The sequence below is a fragment of the Ursus arctos genome, unplaced genomic scaffold (genome assembly GCF_023065955.2).
Source record: "Ursus arctos isolate Adak ecotype North America unplaced genomic scaffold, UrsArc2.0 scaffold_14, whole genome shotgun sequence".
Taxonomy (NCBI): Eukaryota; Metazoa; Chordata; class Mammalia; order Carnivora; family Ursidae; genus Ursus; species Ursus arctos.
In genome coordinates this window covers 26942323-26963569 of record NW_026622808.1, presented here as the reverse complement: position 1 = coordinate 26963569, position 21247 = coordinate 26942323, and the positions used below count along the sequence as shown (strand labels likewise).

Below are 21247 nucleotides of genomic sequence, written 5' to 3'. Positions count from 1 at the left end.
CCAGGGCGGAAGAGACTACATATCCCGGCGCGCGCCGCGCTCTGAGGACCAATGGGGCCCCAAGTCACAATCGCGGTGCGTCATGGGAATGGTAGTGCCGGGAAGGGCCGGGCGTGCACTGCGCGCCGGGAGCTAATGGTGCCTCAGGTCACAATCGCGAGATGTGACGGGAGTTGTAGTTCTGGGCCGGACCGACACTCCGCGGAGACCGCCGGGAGCAAAGGGGCGGTTACAAGAAGCAGTGCCGCGCGCTTTCCATGGCTGTGATTCACGTTCTGATTTGGGCCGTCTGCATGCTGAGGGTGGCGCTGGCCACCGTCTACTTCCAAGAGGAATTTCTAGACGGAGGTGAAGAGGCGACACCTGTGGTGGTGGAATGGGGGCGTAAGCTGCCCAACCAGTAGCCCGAGTAGCCATTGGCCCCGGTCCGTCGCCGTGGGGATCGGCGGTGGCGAAGCCTCCAAGCTTCGAAACCTCCAGCCTCCTACCGCCCCCCCCCCCCCCCCCCCCGCCACACACACCTTCCTTGACTCAAATGAACAGATTCAGCCCTAACCGGTATTGTTTCCTCCACAGAGCGCTGGAGGAATCGATGGGTGCAGTCCACCAATGACTCTCAACTCGGGCATTTTAGACTCTCGTCGGGGAAATTTTATGGTCATAAAGAGAAAGACAAAGGTTAGTGTAGGAATGGTGAGAAAATCGAGCTAAGTGACACAGACACACACACCCCACCACCATAGCAACCTTGCAAGGTAGGTGTGGCACACCCCTAACACCTCTTACAGCCGTTTCACCAATGGGGAAACTAAGGCTTGGAGAAGGTCTGACATTACTTTTTCTCTTTCCTTTCTTTACTTGCCCAAGATCGCCCCATTGTATACCAACTAGTCGCATGAGTTTGGAGACCCCAGGTCTTTGACCTGCAAAGGGAAAAAGATTAGGGGATATTTCTCATTTTTGTTTTCACTTTAAGAAGAAAAAAAAAATTGAGGTTAAAATTTACGTGTTGTCAGGTGCATAGATCTTAGAGATACAGAAAGATGAGTGTTTACATCAGTACACCCTGGTCAGGATAGGGAACATTTTCAGAGGTCCCTTTGAGCCCTCCACGCCCCCCCAAGTCAGTGCCTTCCTGGTGCCAAGGATGAATTCTGTCTTCTCACTCCTGGTGATAAAAGGTGGACACACCACAACTCATTTACCACCTGTTTTTTGCACAGCTGGTGAGATAATGATTTTTACGTTTTTTAATTGTTGGAGGGAAATCAAAGGGGGAATAGTATTTTATGTCATGTAAAACAGTGAAGTATATGAAATTTCAGTGTCCATAAGCAAAGTATTAATGGAACACAGCCATGCCTATTCATTTACATAGAGCTATGGCGTTTTTTTATGCTGCAAAGGCAGTAAGTTGGAACAGAGACCATATGGCCCACAAAGTCTAAAATATTTGTTCTCTGGCTTTGCAGAAAAGGTTTGTGGACCCCTGATTTAGATGAAAAGTTTCCCTCTTCATCAACCTTCTGCTAAACCTCCATCTTGGCTCTGTTACTCCAGGGTTGTCCTGTCGGCAGCTTCCGATTTTTCTACTATATATGCATTGTTTTCTAAATTACATGTTGACCCAATGAATTGGTCAAAATTCAGCTCATAGGACAAAAGAAGAGTGAAATTAACAGGTGGTTCCATCAAGCTTGTCCAAGGATAGGGGTGTCCACTTAAAGTCATTTGGGTTTCTCCCACAGTGTCTTTTCTTCCTCCCGTCTGGGATCCCGAGACTCTGTGTTTCATTCACTCCAACACACCTGCTGAGAGCACACATGGGCAAGGCACTGGGGATACCGGTTAATTTGGCCCCTTTCACTGTGGTCTCCCAGGACCATCACACAGAAGTGGTGGATGGAAGGATAAATAGAATGTAGTCAGACAGAGATGGGAAGTGGTGAGAGATGATTGGGGTGGCTGAGGAGGGTGGTGAGAGAGAGGGAGGTGATGAATCCTGGCCTTAGTAATTACCTGGATGGTAAGGGGGTAGAGGAGGGGGTGAACCTATGAATTCTTTGAGAAAGGAAAAGGTTGGGGGGAGAATGGAAGAGAGAGAGAGATGAATGTGGTAGTGAGCCATCAGCCATGAGTTCAGGCTTGGACATACTGATAGAAAATGAAAATGCCAAGTGCATTTATGATGAATCTCAGTGTAGGCAGGTATGGAGGCAGGAATGTGGAGCAAGGAAGACTCGGTTATATAGTAAGACTGCCTCTGTTTTCAAGTTTGTCTTATACTCCAGTATAGATAAAAATTTGGTACAGAGCCTAGTGGCTACTGAAAAAGGGGGTGGGTTAGACTTGAAGTGAGCACATAAATTTATAAAATATGAGATGATTCACGTGACAAAAGGGTGGTATCTTTGTAAAAAGAGGACAGCTGCAGGCCAGTGCATCCTGAGCAGTGAAGCACTTTTTTTTACAGGACAGCGCTCTGTCCTCCATCCACTGTGGTGTGTCTTAAGCAACTATTTTAAGATAAGAGTTAAAGAAAAGATATGGGATGCTCTGTTTTTTAATTAAGTTGCTACACAACCTTAATTGTATTTCTCCCCCTTTGGAAGATGAATCTGAAGCAAAATTAACTTCTAACCCACAATTAGGTTGCATATTTGTCATTTAAAGCTAAAGTGTTTTTGTAACTTAAGACATGACAGTGGTATATTGAGCACAAAAACAACTAAGCATGGAAAGTTCTGTGGCAGCAGAGAGCCTGTTAGTGGTATGCCTATCGTGTGTTATTGTAAAAATGTGTTTTAGGCTTGGATTGACAGAAGTGGTTATCACTGGGGGTGGGAGAAGGACCACCATTGAATTCCCTGCAGCACTGAGCACGGTGTCATTCCTAATCCCTCATGAGTATTTTTTTGTTTAAAGGTCTGCAGACCACTCAAAATGGCCGATTCTATGCCATCTCTGCACGTTTCAAACCGTTTAGCAATAAAGGGAAGACTCTGGTCATTCAGTACACAGTGAAACACGAGCAGAAGATGGACTGTGGAGGGGGCTACGTTAAGGTCTTCCCTGCAGACATGGATCAGAAGAACCTGAATGGAAAATCCCAGTACTATATTATGTTTGGTGAGTTTAGATAGTACAAAACAACCATTTCTCGGGACTTTGAACACTTCCGTTTCATAGAATCTTAGACTAAGACTTTGCCAAAGTAGTAGCATTGAGTATATCTGACCAAAGGTTTTTAGTACTGTTTAACCTGACTAATATAAAAAGGCAACTGTACCATTCTATTGTACCTTTAAAAAAAAAAAAAAGATTTATTTGAGAGAGAGGGTGTGTGAGTGAGTGGGGGAGAGGGGCAGAGAGAGAGAATCCTGAAGCAGACTCCCCATTGAGCACAGAGCTGGACATGGAACTCAATCCCAAGACCCTGAGACCATGACCTGAGCTAAAATCAAGAGTCGATCACTTAACCTACTGAGCCAACGAAGCACCCCCTATTGTATTTTTGAGAAAGTAATTTATTCAACATTAATGTAGCCCCATGTACTTGGAATATATCAAGAGTCAGCAGACCTTGGCCAAGGGCCACATCAGCCCACAGCCCATGTTTGTTATGCCTGAGAGTGGGTTTTAACATTTTTAATAATTGAAAAAAACTGAAGGATAATATTTTTGACACATGAAAATGATAGGAAGGCCAAAATGTTTCCTGTCTATACCCCTGCTGGCCCTGGAACACTTTAAATATTTCCTGATAACAGGAGTAATTGATTTAAAAGTTGTGCTAGGATCGGGATGGGACCACATTGGGCCATAGGAACTAGACATAACTGAAGGGTGTGAATTCAAAAAGCTTTCAGAACGAAGAGGATTCTGGGAAAATGGAGTAGGAAGCACCAGGAATCCATCTCCCCACCTAGACAACAATCATAACAATAGAATCTGGTGTAACTGTTTTGGAACTCTGAAGTCTATGGAAGGATTGCTTCTTCCAGGGGAAGAACAGGAAGGTTAATTTTGGTCGATTTCAGCTCTTAGCACAGTAGACATACCCGTCCCCCATTTCATGCACAAGGCAGATAGCTTTGCATGTGCTCCCGGAGCAGCCTACACACAGCTTGCCACAGAGAGGGTGGGCAAAAAGGACCCCGTCCTCCCAAATATCAGGGGTCTGAGCTCTGATTACTGATTGCTGCCTCTAATCACAGAGGTGCAGACAAAGAGGTGAATAGCAGAGTTTTGTGTGTTATTGAAGTTAAACTGGTATAAATTCAAATTAGAGCATTATAACTTTAGTATGTTTAATGTAATCCCCATGGTAACCACAAAGAAAATAGCTATAGAATATACACAAAAGGAAATTAGAAAGGAATTTAAACATTTCCCTACAAAAAATCAACTAAAAACAAAAGAAGACAGCACGGCAGGAAATGAAGGACAAAAAGCTGTAGGGTATATAGAAGACAAATAGAGTGACAGAAGTGAGTCTACTTTAAATGTAAATGGATTAAACTCTCCAGTTAAAAGACAGAGATTGGCAGAATGGATAAAAACACATAATCCAACTATATGCTATCTAAAAAAGACTCATTTGAGATCCAAAGACACAGGTTGAAAGTGAAAGAAAGGGAAAAGATATTTCCGGCAAGTAGCACCCAAAAGAGAGCAGGGTGAGTGTACTAATATTAGACAAAATAGACTTTAAATAAATCAAAAAGGTTATAAGAGACAAAGGACATTATATATTACTAACAAGGTCAATATAGCAAGAAGATGTAACAATTATAAACATGTATATGCCTAATGAACATCAAAATATGTGAAACAAAAATGGGTAGAATTGAAGGGAGAAGTGGACAGGGATAATAAAAATTAGAGCAGAGATAAATGAAATCATGAATAGAAAAACAGCAGAAAAGAAATTAAATCAAAAGTTGGTTCTCCGAAAAGATCAACAAAATTGACAAAACCTTTAGCTAAATGGACAAAGAAGACTCAAATTACTAAAACCAGAAATGGGATGTTTCTACCAATTCTACAGAAATAAATAAAATGAATTATAAGACAGTGTTAAGAATAGTTGCACACCCCAAAATTGGATAACCTTGATGAAATGGACAAATTCCTAGAAACACAAACCCTGCCAAGTCTCAATCACGAAGAAATAGAAAATCCAAAGACAGCTGTAAATAGTAAAGAGAGCAGTAAACCAAACTCTCCAAACAAAGAAAAGTCCTAAATCTGATGAATCTGTCATGAATTCTACCAAACATTTAAAGAAGAACTAATACCAATCTTTTTCAAACTTTACGGAAAAAATTTTCAAACTTTACAGAAAAATTGAAGTGGAGGGAACGTGTATTTCCGAACTCATTATCCTGACTCCAAAGCCAGACACTACAAGAAAACTATAGAACAACATCTTTATGAACATCGATGCAAAAATCCTCAACAAAATACTAGCAAAAAGAATTCAGCAGCATATTAAAAAGGATTATACACCATGACCAAGTGGCATTTCTTCCTTGTCTACAAGGATGATTTGAAATATGAAAAATCAGCCAATATTACATGATACATCAACAGAATGAAAGAAAAACACATGATCGTCACAAATTTTATCATTTCAAGATAAAAACAGTCAACAAACTAGGAATAGTGGGAAACTACTACAACATAATAAAAGCCATCTATGAAAAACCCACAACAAACATACTCAGTGGTGAAAGACAAAGCTTTTCCTGTAAGATCAGAAGCAAGGCAAGGGTGCCCACTCTCACCACTTCTACTCAACATAGTCCTGGAAGTCCTAGCCAGAGCAATTAGGCAAAAAATAAATAAATAAATAAATAAATAAATAAATAAATAAATAAATAAAAAAAAATACAAGTCATCCAAATTGGAAAAGAAGAAATAAAATTATCTCTATTTGCAGATGATAAATCTTATACATAGGAGACCATAGAGACTGCACAAAAATTATTAGAACTAATGCATGAATTAGGCAAAGTAGCAGGATGCAAAGTCAACACACAAAAAACCAGTTGCATCCCTATACATAAACAATGAATTTGAAAGGGAAATTACAAACACAATTCCATTTATAATAGTTTCCAAGAGAGTAAAATACTTAGGAATTAAGCAAGGAGTTGAAAGACTTATACAGTGATAACTACAAAGTATTGCTGAAGGAAATTAAAGAAGATATAAATAAATGAAAACATATCCCATGTTCATGGATTGGAAGACTCAGTATTGTTAAAATGTTAACACTAGACACAGCAATCTACAGATTCTAAAGCAATATACAGATTCAACCTAATTCCTATTAAAATTTCAATGACTTTTTTTTTTTTTTGCAGAAATGGAAATACCCATTCTAAAATTCATATGCAATCTCAAGGGATCCTGAATAGCCAAACAGTCTCAAAAAAGAAGACCAAGGGGTGCCTGGGTGGCTCAGTTGGTTTGGCATCCACTCTTGATTGCAGCTTGGGTCATGATCTCAGGGTCCTGGGATGGAGCCCTGTTTTGGGCTTTGCACTCGGGAGTCTGCTTGGGGATTCTCTCTCTCTCTCTTCCTCTGTCCCTTCCCCCACTCGCATGTGTGTGCGCTCACTCTCTCTTACATGAATAAATAAATCTTTTTTTATTTATTTGAGAGAGAGAGACAGCGAGAGAGGGAACACAAGCAAGGGGAGTGTGAGAGGGAGAAGCAGGCACTGGGATCATGACCTGAGCCGAAGGCAGATGCTTAATGGCTGAGCCACCCAGGCACCCCTCAAATGAATAAATAAAGCTTAAAAAAAAAAAAAAAGAAAAGAAGACCAAAGCTAGAGGACTCAAGTGCCCATCAGCAGATGAGTGGATAAACAAATGTAGCGTCCATACAATGAAATGTTATTCAGCTTCATAAAGGAGGGAAATGGTGACACCAGCTACATGATGAACCTTGAATACATTATTCTAAGTGAAATAAGCTGGACACAAAAGGACAAATACTATACAATTCCACTTATTTTAGGTCCTTAGCATAGTCAGAATTATAGAGACCGAACATAGAATGGTGGTTGCCAGGGGCTGGGGGCAGGGGAGAATAGGGAGTTCTTCATGGGTGTAGGGTTTCAGTTTTACAAGGTGAAAAGAGTCAGGGGGATGGACGGTGGTATTGGTTGCACAATAATGTGAATATTTAATACCATTGAAGTTACACTTAAAAATGTTGTAAAGGTGGTAAATTTTATATGTATTTTACCGCAGTTTTAAAAAGTGAAAAAAAGTCTTTCAAGAATGGAAATGTAGTTTTAAAATATCCATCGGTAATTCAAATTTAAGGAACCGTTTTTTAAAAGTCTTTTCTCTTGTGATGTGGATAGCTTGCAGAAGTTTTCTGTCATAGTTTTTCTATGCTTATCTCTGAATTTATGATCAGCGTCAGGCTTTAGACACCTGTCATGCCATCGTCATGTTTGTATACACCGCTGGTCATAGTGTTACACAGAAGTAGAGAGAATAGGGGCGCCTGGGTGGCTCAGTCAGTTAAGCGTCTGCCTTGGGCTCAGGTCATGATCCCGGGGTCCTGGGATCAAGTCCTGCATTGGGCTCCCTGCTCAGCGGGGAGTCTGCTTCTCCCTCTCCCTCTGCCCCTCTACCTGCTTGTACATTCTTTCTCTCTGTCAAATAAATAAATAAGTAAAATCTTTTTTAAAAAAACAGTAGAGAGAATAGATATTAGATTATTTATTGGATTTGGATGTACTCCTGCCTTGTCTCAGAGGGTAAGGTGACTTCTCCAAGTCCACTGCATTACAGAGATGCAGAAGTTTCCACCAGCTGCGAGTCCCTGACCCCTCCCCACTCTCTCTACTTTGCCATGCCTCCCATTTACTCTTGAATTTAAAATCTGGAATGGAGAAAGTCTTTATTTTGATTAAAAAGGAAATTAAAATGGCTTGGTTTGGGTTATTATTCTCTTAAAATGGGATGGCAGAGATATCTGGCCAAAAAAAAAAAATATTACCTGTTGTATCAGAGATGATTTCATAAATATTTTGTTTAGTTAGGTTTGGGAAACAAAATCACCACAAATACTAGCCAGAATCCCCGTCTTTTAAATTTATATAGCATGTCTGCTATATCTGAATTGTGAAGCAGCATACTTTGGAGGAAAAAAGAAAACCCAAGTAAATTATCTGTATTATTTTTGCTTTTAATTCAGTTACATTTTACTTAAACCCACTGTGTCACTGTTAGAACACTTACCCGTGATGCCTCAGCTCTAGCCTTTGGTATGAGAGCGGCTTGCTGAGGCTTATGATGTTGAAGGGGAAGGGAGAGGTAGGGCCATTGCCAGGCGCCTTACAAATGCAATCTTAGAGTATATTTAAAATCCTAGGAAACCGGTAACACAGCTTCCATTTTGCAAAGAAAAAACCTGAGGCAGGCGCCTGGGTGTCTCAGTCAGTTAAGCATCTGCTTCCGCTCAGGTCATGATCTCAGGGTCCTGGGATCGAGCCCCACATGGGGCTCCATTGGGCTCCCTGCTCAGTGGGGAATCTGCTTCTCACTCTCTCTGCTCATGGTCTCTCTCTCTGTCTCTATCAAATAAATAAATCTTAAAAAACAAAACAAAACACGAGGCTCGGGGAGGCGGGGGGTGGGGCTGGTTGGCTCAGTTGGTTAAGCAGTTAAGCATCTGTCTTGGGCTCAGGTCATGGTCTTGGGGTCCTGGGATGGAGCCCTGTGTCAGACTTCTCCCTCTGATCCTCCCCCTGCTTATTCTCTTGCTCGCTGGCTCTCCCTCTGCGCTCAGTCTCTCAAACAAATAAAATCTCAAAAGAAAAACCAAAACAAAACCCAAAGGCAGGTCAGCATGTTTAGAGCCCTTCTGTCTACCCCATTTCCTCATAAAAATACATTATGTGCATAAATATTTTATGATTGCTGTGAACGGAAAATGTCCAGATTTTCCAGTCAAGTCTGGGCATGTTCTGAAGCTTAATTTAATATTTAAAACGTGTAGGTGCTTAGAAATAGGGAAATTCTGACCAGTTTTGAAGGAAAAATTTCATGTTTTAATCCCCAGGTAGTAGACTTTTATACAAATAGTTCACATACCATAGCTTTTGTTTTAAAAATTGAACTGGAATGTTTTCCAGTGATAAGAAAAAAAGGAAATTACACAAACCAGCATCTCTGAGAACTCGGGGAGGTAGACATGGTGTTCTTTGTCAGTCCCTCAGGATGCAGCTTCCAAGTTCAATGTCACATCCACTCTGGCAAATTGATAATATCCTTTAAGTAATTATGTGCAGCCTGGATCTCTCTTATTCCGAAGGTTCATCACTGCAAGTTCTAGAAAAAAAATCACAGTCATCTGCTTGTGTTTACACAGCCTCACAGAATCCCCAGGGGCGGGTGCAGGCCCGGGTCAGTGGATGTGGTAGAATTTGATTTGAGACAGAAAGACACCCAGATGCTCTAGTACATTCCTAAGCCTTAAGGTCAATAAAGCAGCACCAGTGGGGTAATTCCAAACATCCTCGGAAGGTTTGACAAATTTTCCAGATCCCTCCTGCAAACCTTGTTTAGTATATTCAGAAATCCTTAATCTGAATATGTGTGTGTTGTCTTAGGACATAATAATAACAAATACTGAGCTTTGCCATATTAAATGCTTTACACACATGAGCCCATCTAATTGGCAAAATAGCCTTGGAAGATTCACATCCCTGTTTGAGAGAACAGGACACAGCCATGGGGAGCTGCATAGTTGCAGATATGTCTCAGCACAGTGAATGAGAGCGGGAATCCCAGCCAGCCTGTCCCGCCCTGAAGCCCTCACCCTGGGCACAGGGCACCTCTCAGATTCAGAGTGAGCCCAAGCCTCAGGCAGCACGTCAGGGATGCTTCCTAGACCGTTAAACCCTTTTCTACTCACGTGCTGCCTTACGCTTGAGTAGCTGCAGTGACCAGAGAAGTAACGGGAAGGGCATCGCTGCCCATTTCAGTATCCACGCCAAAGTCTGATTATTCTTGCACACGTAAGCTTCCGGTCCTCATATGTTATTTCAGGGGAACGGTTGGGGGTTTCCTGTGGGGATGCATTAGACAAGGAAATTGAGAGCAGCTCATATATATATATTTTTTTGTAGGACCTGATATTTGTGGATTTGATATCAAGAAAGTTCATGTTATTTTACATTTCAAGAATCAGTATCACTCAAACAAGAAATCAATCCGGTGTAAGGTAAATGCTTTCGTCTTCAAATCTGTGATTGTGTTAACTCTTAATGATAACCTAAATTTAGAGAAAATAGTTTTGATCTTAAAATATTTAACTGAGTCAGGGACGGATCTTAGCAGCACACCCCTGCCCCTTGGTTTCCAGTTTAGCAGGCTCATTAGAGACACTTACATACCCTGTTGGCTTGTTTTCTGAAGTTTGTACCCGCCGGGAGGGCAGATTCACTCTTTACTGTGAGCTGCACTAGAATTTGCCTTGTAAGGCTTACGACAGTACAGTCACATTTCTGCTCTATCCATCCTCACTAAGGAATGAAATATTCAGCATGGGGAAAAAAACATCCTGAAGAAATTAATCTTCAAAATACCAAAATGTTTAGAAATGGGAATGTCTCTGAAGTGAAAGCATACTTTCTTACCTTCTATCCACGGATCCTGTGAAAATAACACTTTCTGCCTTGAGGCCCACTTTATAACTTCATGGCCCAGCCCAGAGCTTCTCCAAAGACACAGCTTGGGTCAGTTCCCTGGTGCTGGGCCTGTGGAAGGGAGGTACACTCCCTGAAGCACCCCTTCCATTTGAATGTAGCAGCCAGGAAGCAGGGACCTATCCCCTGGGGTGCCCCCGGTGCCCAGAGCTCCAACATGGGAAGCCTCCACAAATCTGGGCGAATCTGGACAGGAGACCCGAGTGTGTTTCGAGAGGCACGTTGACAGCATGGAGGGGAAGTGTCCATTACCACCCCTTCTTCAGTCCTGACCCAAGCAGGGGGGTGTTCAGTCTCTCCACAGAGCCCCAGTGAGTCTCCATTGTCAGCATGGTTCTTCTTGGCCTCCCACCCACTGACTTGGTGGCTGCAAAGGATCATTGGGTCCCCTCCACACGGAGAGGACTGACATCCCTCCTGGGGGGGTGAGGGAGAGCTCGAAATCCAAGTCTTTCTCCCCTGTCTTAGTGTACAGGTTTTACACCTGATTCCCAAGAAGTTGTTCAGTTGCGCATCAGGTGTGTGGGACAGAGCAGGGGTGACACTACGGAGGCCGTGAAGTCTGGCCTGGACCATGCTGGAGATGTTAGAGCACGATCCGCTCAGGTCAGCCAGCCTAGGGCACCCCCTTCTCCCGAGTGGCACCTGCAGGCTGATGACGCTCTCAGACGTGTGCTATTTCTGCAACCTGCTAGAAAAATAAAATGCGTCTGTTGAAGGAGCACCCACTCACAGCAGGTAGTCGGGCATTCTGGTCCTTCCAGTGAGGAGCGGCTAACTCCAGGGGGTCTGATTCATTCTGTGATGCTGTGAAGGAACCCCTGCGAACCTCCCCTGCAGGCAGTGGTCAGCCCTCAGGGGATCTGCAAGGAGAGGGGCAGATCTGCCCGTTAGAAAAATACCTCGGATGCTCTCTCTGGGGATGAGGGGTGGAGGGATAGGGTGATCAGTAGGCAGGGAGAAGGGTGAGATTGTTAGGCCAAGGCTTCAGCGGGATGCAGAACAGGGGACTGTTTTGACAGATAATTTGGGGGCTGGACCCAGAGGACTTCCCGATGTTTGGAATGTGAGTACTGGGGATGTGGGCCATGACTCTCAGCAGCATTGCTATTAAGCAGCAGGAAAAGCAAAAAGGCCAGGAAGGAGGCCAGGGCACACTCAGGAGTTGTGTTTTGAACTCTTGGTTGTGAAATCCCAGCAGACATCCAGATAGAGGTGTCCAGTAAGTTGTTGGAAACCGTGGTTGGGATTGAAGATCCTGGTTTGGATCCATTGCATATGTGTGGGAGTGGACGATATCCCTCAGGAGGCTCTGCACTTGTTATATCCTGGAAGGTACCAACTACCCGGCTAATGAGCCCAAAGTCTAAATTAGGAAAGGTGAGTGGAGACCAAGATGGGCAGAGAGCGGGAGACAGCGTTGGGAGAAGTGTATACTCAGCTGTCACAGTGAACTACAGAGGCTGAGAGGGACACAGAGCACACAAAGCCATCGGCCATGGTGTGATAGCAGCGACCTGTCCCTCAGGGCAGAGCAGAGGGGTACTAAAAGAGCTTTTACCTTGGCTGTTAGAAGAGGGAGAGTCCTCCTGATGGAGCGTTTAAGATGCTGGGTTCCCAAACCTGAGCAGTGTCAGCACCTCCGGAGGGTCCACCCAGGTGCAGACACAGCAGGTCAGCTGACCCCGGAACAGACACTTCCCAGGCATTTCCCCAATGACACTCAGGCTGCCTGGCCCCACGTTGAGAGCTGACTGCTGCTGGAGCACAGTGCAGGAGTCCCCCCTGCTCCCGACAGGCAGGGACATCCTGGGGACCCCCAACCTCTCCTGCACCCACCATCCACCTTCCATCTCTCATTTATTGAATGCTTGTTGAGTGTTTCCCTTGTGTCTGGCCTGGGGCCTTAACTCTGACCAAGAGAGGCACGAGGCCTGGCCTCGCAGAGCTTAAGCCATTGGACAGCTCAGAGCGTTAGAAAGTTCTCCCCTGTGTAGAAAAATAGACAATGCTTCATTTGGTATCTTTCAGAGAACAGAACAGGAAGTTGTTTTCCACATAACTTTTCATGAATCAAACAGAGCAGTGGTCCCTTGGTTTATACCCACCACCCTGTCATAGCCGCCTGTGGGGATCTAGGTAGGAGCCATTGTCTACACAAAAGGAGGTCAGCCACTCAAGTCAGCTTGGTAGTGAGGAAGTTTTGTACAAAGGGGGGATTTCTTCTGCTGGACACATTTTTTTGTCAAGTCAACCCCTGTCCCTAGAACCTCTCTCCTTCCTGTTTATAACAAGACTTTGAAGACTTAAACCACGTGTGCAGACCTGCCCTGAAAGGTCAAGGGTCACATCGTTATCCTTTCTCCCCCTAAAACGCGCAGGTTGATGGCTTTACACACCTCTACGCTCTGATTTTAAGACCAGACCTCACTTATGAAGTGAAGATCGATGGTCAGTCGATCGAATCCGGTGACATCGAGTATGACTGGAACTTAATGTCACTTAAGAAGATGGAGAAGTTCTCTGCAGAGTCCAAGGATTGGGACCAGGCTGAAGGTGACAAATCCCAGGTATGGATTTTCCCCAAGCAACTCTAGAGAGGGTGCCAGTGAAGTCTGTAAGTAGCCGGCTCCCATAGGATTCCTGCACCGCCGGTAATCACGATGTCAGCATTATCACAACCAAAGTGTCCTCCCCGGGGGCTCCCGGGTGGCTCAGTCCGTTGAGTGTCTGACCCGTGATTTTGGCTCAGGTCATGATCTCAGGACTGTGAGACCGAGCCCCGCGTTGGGTTCCACGCTGGGCATGGAGCCTGCTTAAGACTCTCTCTCTCCCTCTGCTCCTTTCCTCCGGCCCCCAGCTCGCACTCTCTCTCTGTTAAAATAAATAAATAAATAGATGGATAGATAGATAGATAAATTTAAAATCGATTTTCTGGGGGAAAAAAAAAAAAGAAAGTGGACTCCCCGGAACATTTGCCACTGAAACCAGCCATGCAGCTTCACCCAGGTCTCGTGAAAGACTTTTATAATACTTGAGATGAAAGCAAGTAACTTTTGTGTTTTTGACCAATGCTTTTTTTTTTTCTAAAAAAAAGGATAATGCATCAACAACCTTTATAAAAATGATTTTGTTTGTTAATCTGAATTTGAACATAAAGTATTTTTTGAGCCTCACGCTTGTGACTGACCAACAAGGACCCATTACTATAACGGCTATGGTTCCTAGGGCCGCCGTAATGAAGCCACAGGTGGGCGGCTTAAGAGAACAGAAATGTATCCTCTCGAGGTTCTTGAAGGCAGAAGGCAGAAATCCAGGTGTCGCAGGGTCCCACTCCCTCTGAAGGATCCGTGGGACAATCCTTTGTTTCTTCCAGCTTCTATTGGCTGGTAGACATCAGTCTCTGCCTCCGCCCCCACAAGGCCTTCTTGTGTCTCTTTCCTATCTTTTAAAGACATTTGCCCTTGGATCTAGGGCCCACCTGGATAATCCAGAATGATCTGCCGTGAGATCCTTGCCTGAATTTCATCTGCAGAGATCCTTCTTTCAGTATAAGCTCTCATTCCCAGATTCTGAGGTTTAGGATGCGAACGAACTGTTCCTGGGAACTACCATTCAACCCACTACCTTCTGTCTTGTTTTGGTTTCAGTTTATGTTTGTTTATTGTTGCAACGTTTTGTTTTGAACATCAAACACCACACCAAACCCATGAGCCATTTATCTTAAGACAGTTGTCTTTGCCGTAACTAAAAGTACTGGACTGTGTGTGTGTGTGTTTTAAGATTTATTTATTTATTTGAGAAAGAGAGTGAGAGAGAGAGAGAGGGTGAGCGTGAGTGGGAGGGGCAGAGGGAGAGGGAGAGAGAATCTGAGGCAGACTCCCTGCTGAGCTCAGAGCCTCGATCTTAGGACCCTGAGATCATGACCTGAGGCAAAACCAAGAGTAGGTCACTTAACCGACTGCACCAACCCAGGCGCCCCTGGGCTGTGTTTACCATTAATTTCTGGCAACTTAAAACTGGTCCGTGGCACTGCTGTCTGATAATGAAATACGTCATCACAGACAATGTAATCAGTAAAGCAAAAGAACGAAGTTTCTCTCTCCCTTCCTTACCTTCAAAACAGACCAAAACAGTTTTCACTTGGAAAGAGCGCTTACTTTAACAAGGCACAGAATGGCAAAGAAAACCGATCTGGCTGCGCAGAAGACACAGGTGTTGGGATGAAAGTCCTGGCCGCCTGCGGGCCGGCCAATAGCGCTGTGTCTCGGGGCGGAGGGTCCGCGAGCCGGGTCCCTGGTGGAGCCTAATCAACCTTCCAGAAGCTGGCCTCCAAACTGGCTGTGTTTTGTCCCTGTGTTTGGTTCCGTGTGAGCTCCCCAACAGAGTTCATGATGGCATTATGATTTAATCGCCTGCAGTCATAAGGAGCCAGCTACTCGGATGGAATTGTAACCATCTCCTGGTCCCAGCACAAGAGCGGCTCATCTGTTGCCAGTTGGGGTGGAGGCAAAAAGCAGTAGGACAGGCAGCCAAATCCTGTTGTGTCAATCATTGAGAAGTATTGTGTGTCATGGAAAAGCCACAGTCTAAATGCAACATGTTACTCTTTTTCAGTTATGCTAGAAGAGAAAAAGCATCATTGTACACAACTTCTATGTGTTTATGTGTTTATCTAAATATTAATCCATAGAACCTTTTCCTCATCCATTTATTCAACAAATATTTATTCAGCACATACTAAGCCACATATATATGTAGAGATGTGTGTATGTATATATGTGAGTACACGTATACATGTGTTAAGTGTGTGTATATATGTGTGTACACATAATATGTGTGTATTATGTACACACATGTATGCATGTGTGTTCATATGTATTATACCCAAGCATATGTGCGTGTATGTATACATGTGTGTCTATATGTGTACAGTGTGACTGTTATATATATATAGAAGGTCTATATAACATAACTGCTTTTCTCCTGCTACCCAGCCGTCCCCAGGTAAGTCCTGGAACATTTCTTGGTTGTCCAGCCTCTCTCTCTAGAACACTCCATGTATGACTGCTACGTAGAAGCACAGACCACCTAACCAGCAGTGACTGTGTGGCCCCTCCCCCTGCCATCATCACTTTTGTCCCATAATTTTTTTTTAAAGATTTATTTATTTGAGAGAGAAAAAGAGAGAGCCTGCACATGAGTGGGGGGAGGGGCAGAAGGAAAGGTAGAGAGAGAAGCAGTCTCCCTGCTGAGTATAGAGCCCAACGCAGGGCTTGGTCCTAGGACCCTGAGAGCATGACCAGAGCTGAAACCAAGAGTTAGCTGCTTAACCAACTGAGCCACGTGGCACCTCTCGTCCCCTCGTTTAGCTTTAGCCACTATTTTGAGTTTTGCACTCTGTTGCTCCTCTCACCAGCTTGGGAAGGGTGGTGTGATCACACCGAGGCTTAGGGAGAAAATCCTGGCAGTGTGTGGCCCCAAAACCCTTGGTGGGACTGGGAACCCCGAGCACTTGGCCCTTTGACCCCCAAATTGATGGGGAAATCATGACCAGGGCCACGGGCCTGCTCCTGCCCCTTGGTAACTAAGAATTTCTTTTCTCAAATCTGGGAATTGATTTTCTTTTCTTACACACATTTTAGGACTGGGAGAAACATTTCCTGGATGCCAGTGCCAGCAAGCCAAGCGACTGGAACAGTGAGCTGGAGGGGGACTGGCAGGGGCCGATGCTGCAGAAGCCTCCATACCAGGTGCGTGGCATCTTCTCCTGCGATGCCCTGAGATGCCCCTCCCCCTCCATGGCCTGCGTCCTTCGGAGCCACCACTTAAGAGTTTGTTGTTGCAGGATGGCCTGAAACCAGAGGGTATAGACAAAGACATTTGGCTCCACCAGAAGATGAAAAACAACTATTTGACAGAATATGACCTCTCTGAATTTGAGAACATTGGTGCCATCGGACTGGAGCTTTGGCAGGTCACGTGGTTTTTAATTTGCCGTAGTTTGAGAACTCCGAGCTTTAGCCTAAACTCCTTCATTCACATAGCTGGTCCTCCTTGAGCTCCTACTACGTGCCTGCCCCCTACACCCGGACCCAAGACACATAGCCGTGGACAAAACAGACATCCTTTCTGCCCTCTGGTCACTTCCTATCTGCCTCCCTGGGAACCTGTCACTCCTCTGCTTGGGCAGTGCTGCCGCTGCTGGCCGTGGCCTACTTTGCACAGTAAGGTTCTTGAGCAGTGGTTGGCAACCATCGCCGAATACTTGAGTCACTTGGGTGCTCTTCCAAGTCTCCATGCCCAGGTAGCACCGGGGACCAGTTAAAACAGCATCCCCATGGGTGAGGCCAGGCATCAGGAGTTTCTAAAATATTGTTGGAGATCCCAATATGCAGCTAAATTTGAGAACCAATGCCTTGGATTGAGCGGATGTTTTAGAAATGGGTTTAAGCACATGCTACTGTCGAGAGCCAATCACTGTGATGGCACTGAGCCAAATACAACTCTCTCTTGGTGGAAAGCTGCCATATTCCTCACATCAGTAAGAAAGGCCTCATTTTCATCCACAGGTGAGATCAGGAACCATCTTTGATAACTTCCTGATCACAGATGATGAAGAGTATGCTGAGAATTTTGGCAAGGCCACTTGGGGGGAAACAAAGGTATGGTGCACACAATGAACTTCTTGTTCATTACTCATTAATTTCTGTACTTGATTCTAACATATAGGAAAGGGCTTGATGAGTTTTCAGTAGTGAACCTCCCACCCAGATCCAGATACAGAACATTAGTGGGAACCTCCTCCCGCCCCCTCCCAGCCACCCCCTGCCCCCAAAGGAACCACCACCATACATCCATTTGACCTCCTTTTGAAATTCATAGAAGTGGAGCCATCCAATATTTACCTGATAATATGAGGTTCATATTACCAAATACGGCAGCAGCTCGTTTTTTAGTGTGTGAATATTCCAGAAGGTAGGTATCTGTTCTGTGTTGATGTGGCTTTGGATTGCTTCCAGCTTGTGGCCTCGTGAATAAAGCTGTTACCGTCATTCCTGTGCATGCCCAGGAGAGGACAGGCTGGGTCACAAGGTCCCACACAAACAGTTTTCAAGGTGTCATCCTATTTTCTGTTCCCTTGTGCCGTAGAGGAGAGGCGAGTCTTAGTTTATGCCGCATCTTGGCTACGCAGGGTACTGTTGTCAGTTGCTGACAAGTCAGATTTCCTGAAGTATAATTTACATACTGTAAGACTTACCCTGTTGTGGTGTAGAGGCCTGTGAGTTGTGACAAACGAATACAGTTGTGAAACCACCAACAGAAATCCTGATGCAGAAGAGTGTCACCACCTCCAGAAGTCTCCTTGGACCCTTTGTAGCCAAACCTCCTCCTCCTCCAGGCCCCGCACTGATCTGGTATCTGCCTCTACCATCTTGCCTTTTCCAGAATGTACTGTAAATGGATTCATCTCATGTGCGGTCTTTTTGAGCCTGCTTCTCAAGCATAGCGTGTCTGAGATCCATCCGTGTTTTTGGGGTATCAGTCAGTAGTTGGTTTCTTCATACTGCTGAGTGGTTTTATCTGTTCAACAGCCGACAGGCAATTGGGTTGTTTCCAGTTTTTGACATACGAACAAAGTTCTTATAACTGTTCGCTTACAGTTTTTGTGTCTGGATGTCTGCTTTTAGTTCTTTGGGATGAATAGCCAGGAATAGCCGAGTCCTGCAATGGAAGTTGAACCCCACAAGAAACTGCCAGGCTGTTCCCAGAGGGGCTGCGCTGTCTTGCATCCTCACCGACGCTGGGGATTGTGGGTTTCTCTAGGTATGTGTTGGTATCTCCGGTTTAATTTCGTTACCCTGATGACAAATGAAGGTTGGCACTGTTCTATGTCTTTTGTGGGCATTTGGACGTCCTCTTTTGTGAAATGCCTGTGTTTTATTGTTTTAATTGAAGTATAGTTGGCATACAGTATTATATTAGTTTCGGGTGTACAACATAGTGATTCAACATGTATATACATTATGAAATGCTTGCCACGATAAATCTTGCTACCATCTGTCACCATATGAAGTTATTGCAATACTATTGACTATATTCTCTATGCTCCACGTGATACCCCATGACTTATTTATCTTATAACTGGGAGCTTGTGCCTTTTGACCCCTTTCACCCATTTCACCCAGCCCCTACACCCTGCCTCTGGCAACCATCAGTGTATTCTCTGTTTCTATGATTTCGTTTTTTAAAAAAAATATTCCATATAGGGGCGCCTGGGTGGCACAGCGGTTAAGCGTCTGCCTTCGCCTCACAGCGTGATCCCGGCGTTATGGGATCGAGCCCCACATCAGCCTCCTCCGCTATGAGCCTGCTTCTTCCTCTCCCACTCCCCTCGCTTGTGTTCCCTCTCTCGCTGGCTATCTCTATCTCTGTCAAATAAATAAATAAAATCTTTAAAAAAAAATTCCATATAAAGTGAGATCACATGGTATTTGTTTTTCTTTTCCTTACGTATGTCACTGAGAATAATGTTCTCGATGTCCATCCATGTTGTTGCAAATGGCAAGATTTCATTCTTTTTTATGGCTGAGTAATATTCCACCGTGTGTGGAAGACACACACCGTGTAGACACACACACATGCATACATATCACATTGTCTTTATTCATCTGTTGATGGACAATTGGGTTGCTCTCATGTCTTAGTTAAATAGTGCTTCAATAAACATGGGGAGCCGGTGTCTTTTTGAGAGAGTATTTTCATGTTCTTGAGATAAATATTGAGACGTGGAATTACTGGATTATATGGCATTGCTATTTTTACGTTTGGAGGAGGCGTCATACTGTTTTCTGTAGTGATTGCACCAATTTACATTCCCACCAGTGGTGTGCAATGGATCCCTCTTCCCTACATTCTTAGCCAATGCTTCTTACGTAGTGTTTTTTTGACACTAGCCATTCCAACAGGTGTGAGGTGATAGCTCATTGCGGTTTTAATATGCATTTCCCTGATGATGGATGATGTTGAGCATCTCTTCTTGTGCCTGTTGGCCTTCTGTATGTCTTCTCTGGAAAACGTCTATTCAGATCCTCTGCCCATTTTTAAATCAGATTTTTTTTTGCTATGAAGTTATGTAAGTTCTTTATATATTTTGGATATTAATCCCTTATCAGACATGATTTACAAATGTTTTCTCCCATTCGGTAGGTTACCTTTTCATTTTGTTGATGGTGAACCATTTCTTTTTGGATCTGACTTCTGCCACGAAGCCTTACTAAAACTCTTTTTCAGTAATGACTATGGAAACCGTCTTGATGTGTCTGCACCCCTTAGCCCTTCTGTTGATCCCATGGACTTGGATTTTCTCACTTAGGCTCAGAGGACCCCTTGCACTGCCTCTTCACTGCTCAGCTGATTGTGGGACAGGGATCCAGGTACTCTGGGAATAGAAAGAAGTGAAGGGGAGGGTTGTATTTGTTTCCTGTGGCCGTTGTAACAAATTACCACAAACTCGCTCGTTTCAAACAACACAAATTTGTCATCTCACTGTTCTGAAGGCCAGAAGTCCAAAATCAGTATCATTGGGCTGAAATGAAGGCCTCGGCAGGACCACGCTCCCTCCAAAGTCTCCTGGGGATCATCCTTCCTTCGACTCCTGCAGCCTCTGGTGGCTCCTGGTGTTCCTTGGTTTGTGGCCATGTGACTCTGATTTCTGCCCCTGTCTTCACGTGGTCTTCTCTTCTTGTGTCTGTGTGTATGTCAAATCCCTCTCTGCCTGTCTCCTATGGGGACACTTCTGATGGAATTTAGGGCCCCGGATAATCTTCCCATCTCAACATGCTTAGCTTAATCGTATTTGCAAAGACCCCCTTCCCAGAGAAGGTCACATTTACAGGTTCCAGGGATTAGGGCTTGGCATCCTTGGGGGCTCCTCCAAGCTTCCCCCAGGCAGTGTGGAGGCTTGCAAGAAAGAAGGCAGGAGCAGGCTGCAGGTGAACACTTGGTCTGTCCCCTGGAAACATAACCCCAAGTGGCTAATGGCTCGTGTCTCTGTTTCTTTCTCCAAGGGCCCAGAAAGGGAGATGGATGCCATCCAGGCCAAGGAGGAAGTGAAGAAGGCCCGTGAGGAAGATGAGCAAGAGCTGCTGATGGGCAAGTTTGGTGGGCAAGAGGACACTTTCCAGAGATTTCACAGGAGGGACGAGCTTTAGTCATTCTCACCCCAGATAAAGATGACTGGTAAAACCTTGTTTCTACTTTAATCTACATGTAAAAGTGCAGATGTCAACATATGTGGTAATTTGTCCAACGTGCTCTGAAAATGTTCCTATGCTTCTTAGTGGGGTTGGTCTGATGTTCCCTGAGCCCCACCCCTGGGCACCGAGATATTTTCTCTCGACCAAGCTGAGTGCTAGAAGCCAGAGGCCAGTGGGGAGTCTGGCCAAAAATATATGCTCTTTTCTTAGCCTCCAACATGTTTTATAAATAAAAGTAGGTAAAAC

The 21247-nt window shown here is 44.5% G+C and overlaps 1 protein-coding gene across 1 annotated transcript; it reads left to right on the top strand.

Annotated features, from left to right (window-relative positions):
• The first annotated feature begins 234 nt into the window (after positions 1–234).
• CALR3 (calreticulin 3) lies at positions 235–21247 on the top strand. The gene is made up of 9 exons (XM_026500431.4): positions 235–348; positions 577–678; positions 2926–3129; positions 10164–10258; positions 13124–13312; positions 16388–16495; positions 16591–16719; positions 17315–17407; positions 20813–21247. Exons 1-9 carry the CDS (start codon positions 258–260, stop codon positions 20954–20956), a joined length of 1155 nt encoding a protein of 384 aa, XP_026356216.1. The 5' UTR covers positions 235–257; the 3' UTR covers positions 20957–21247.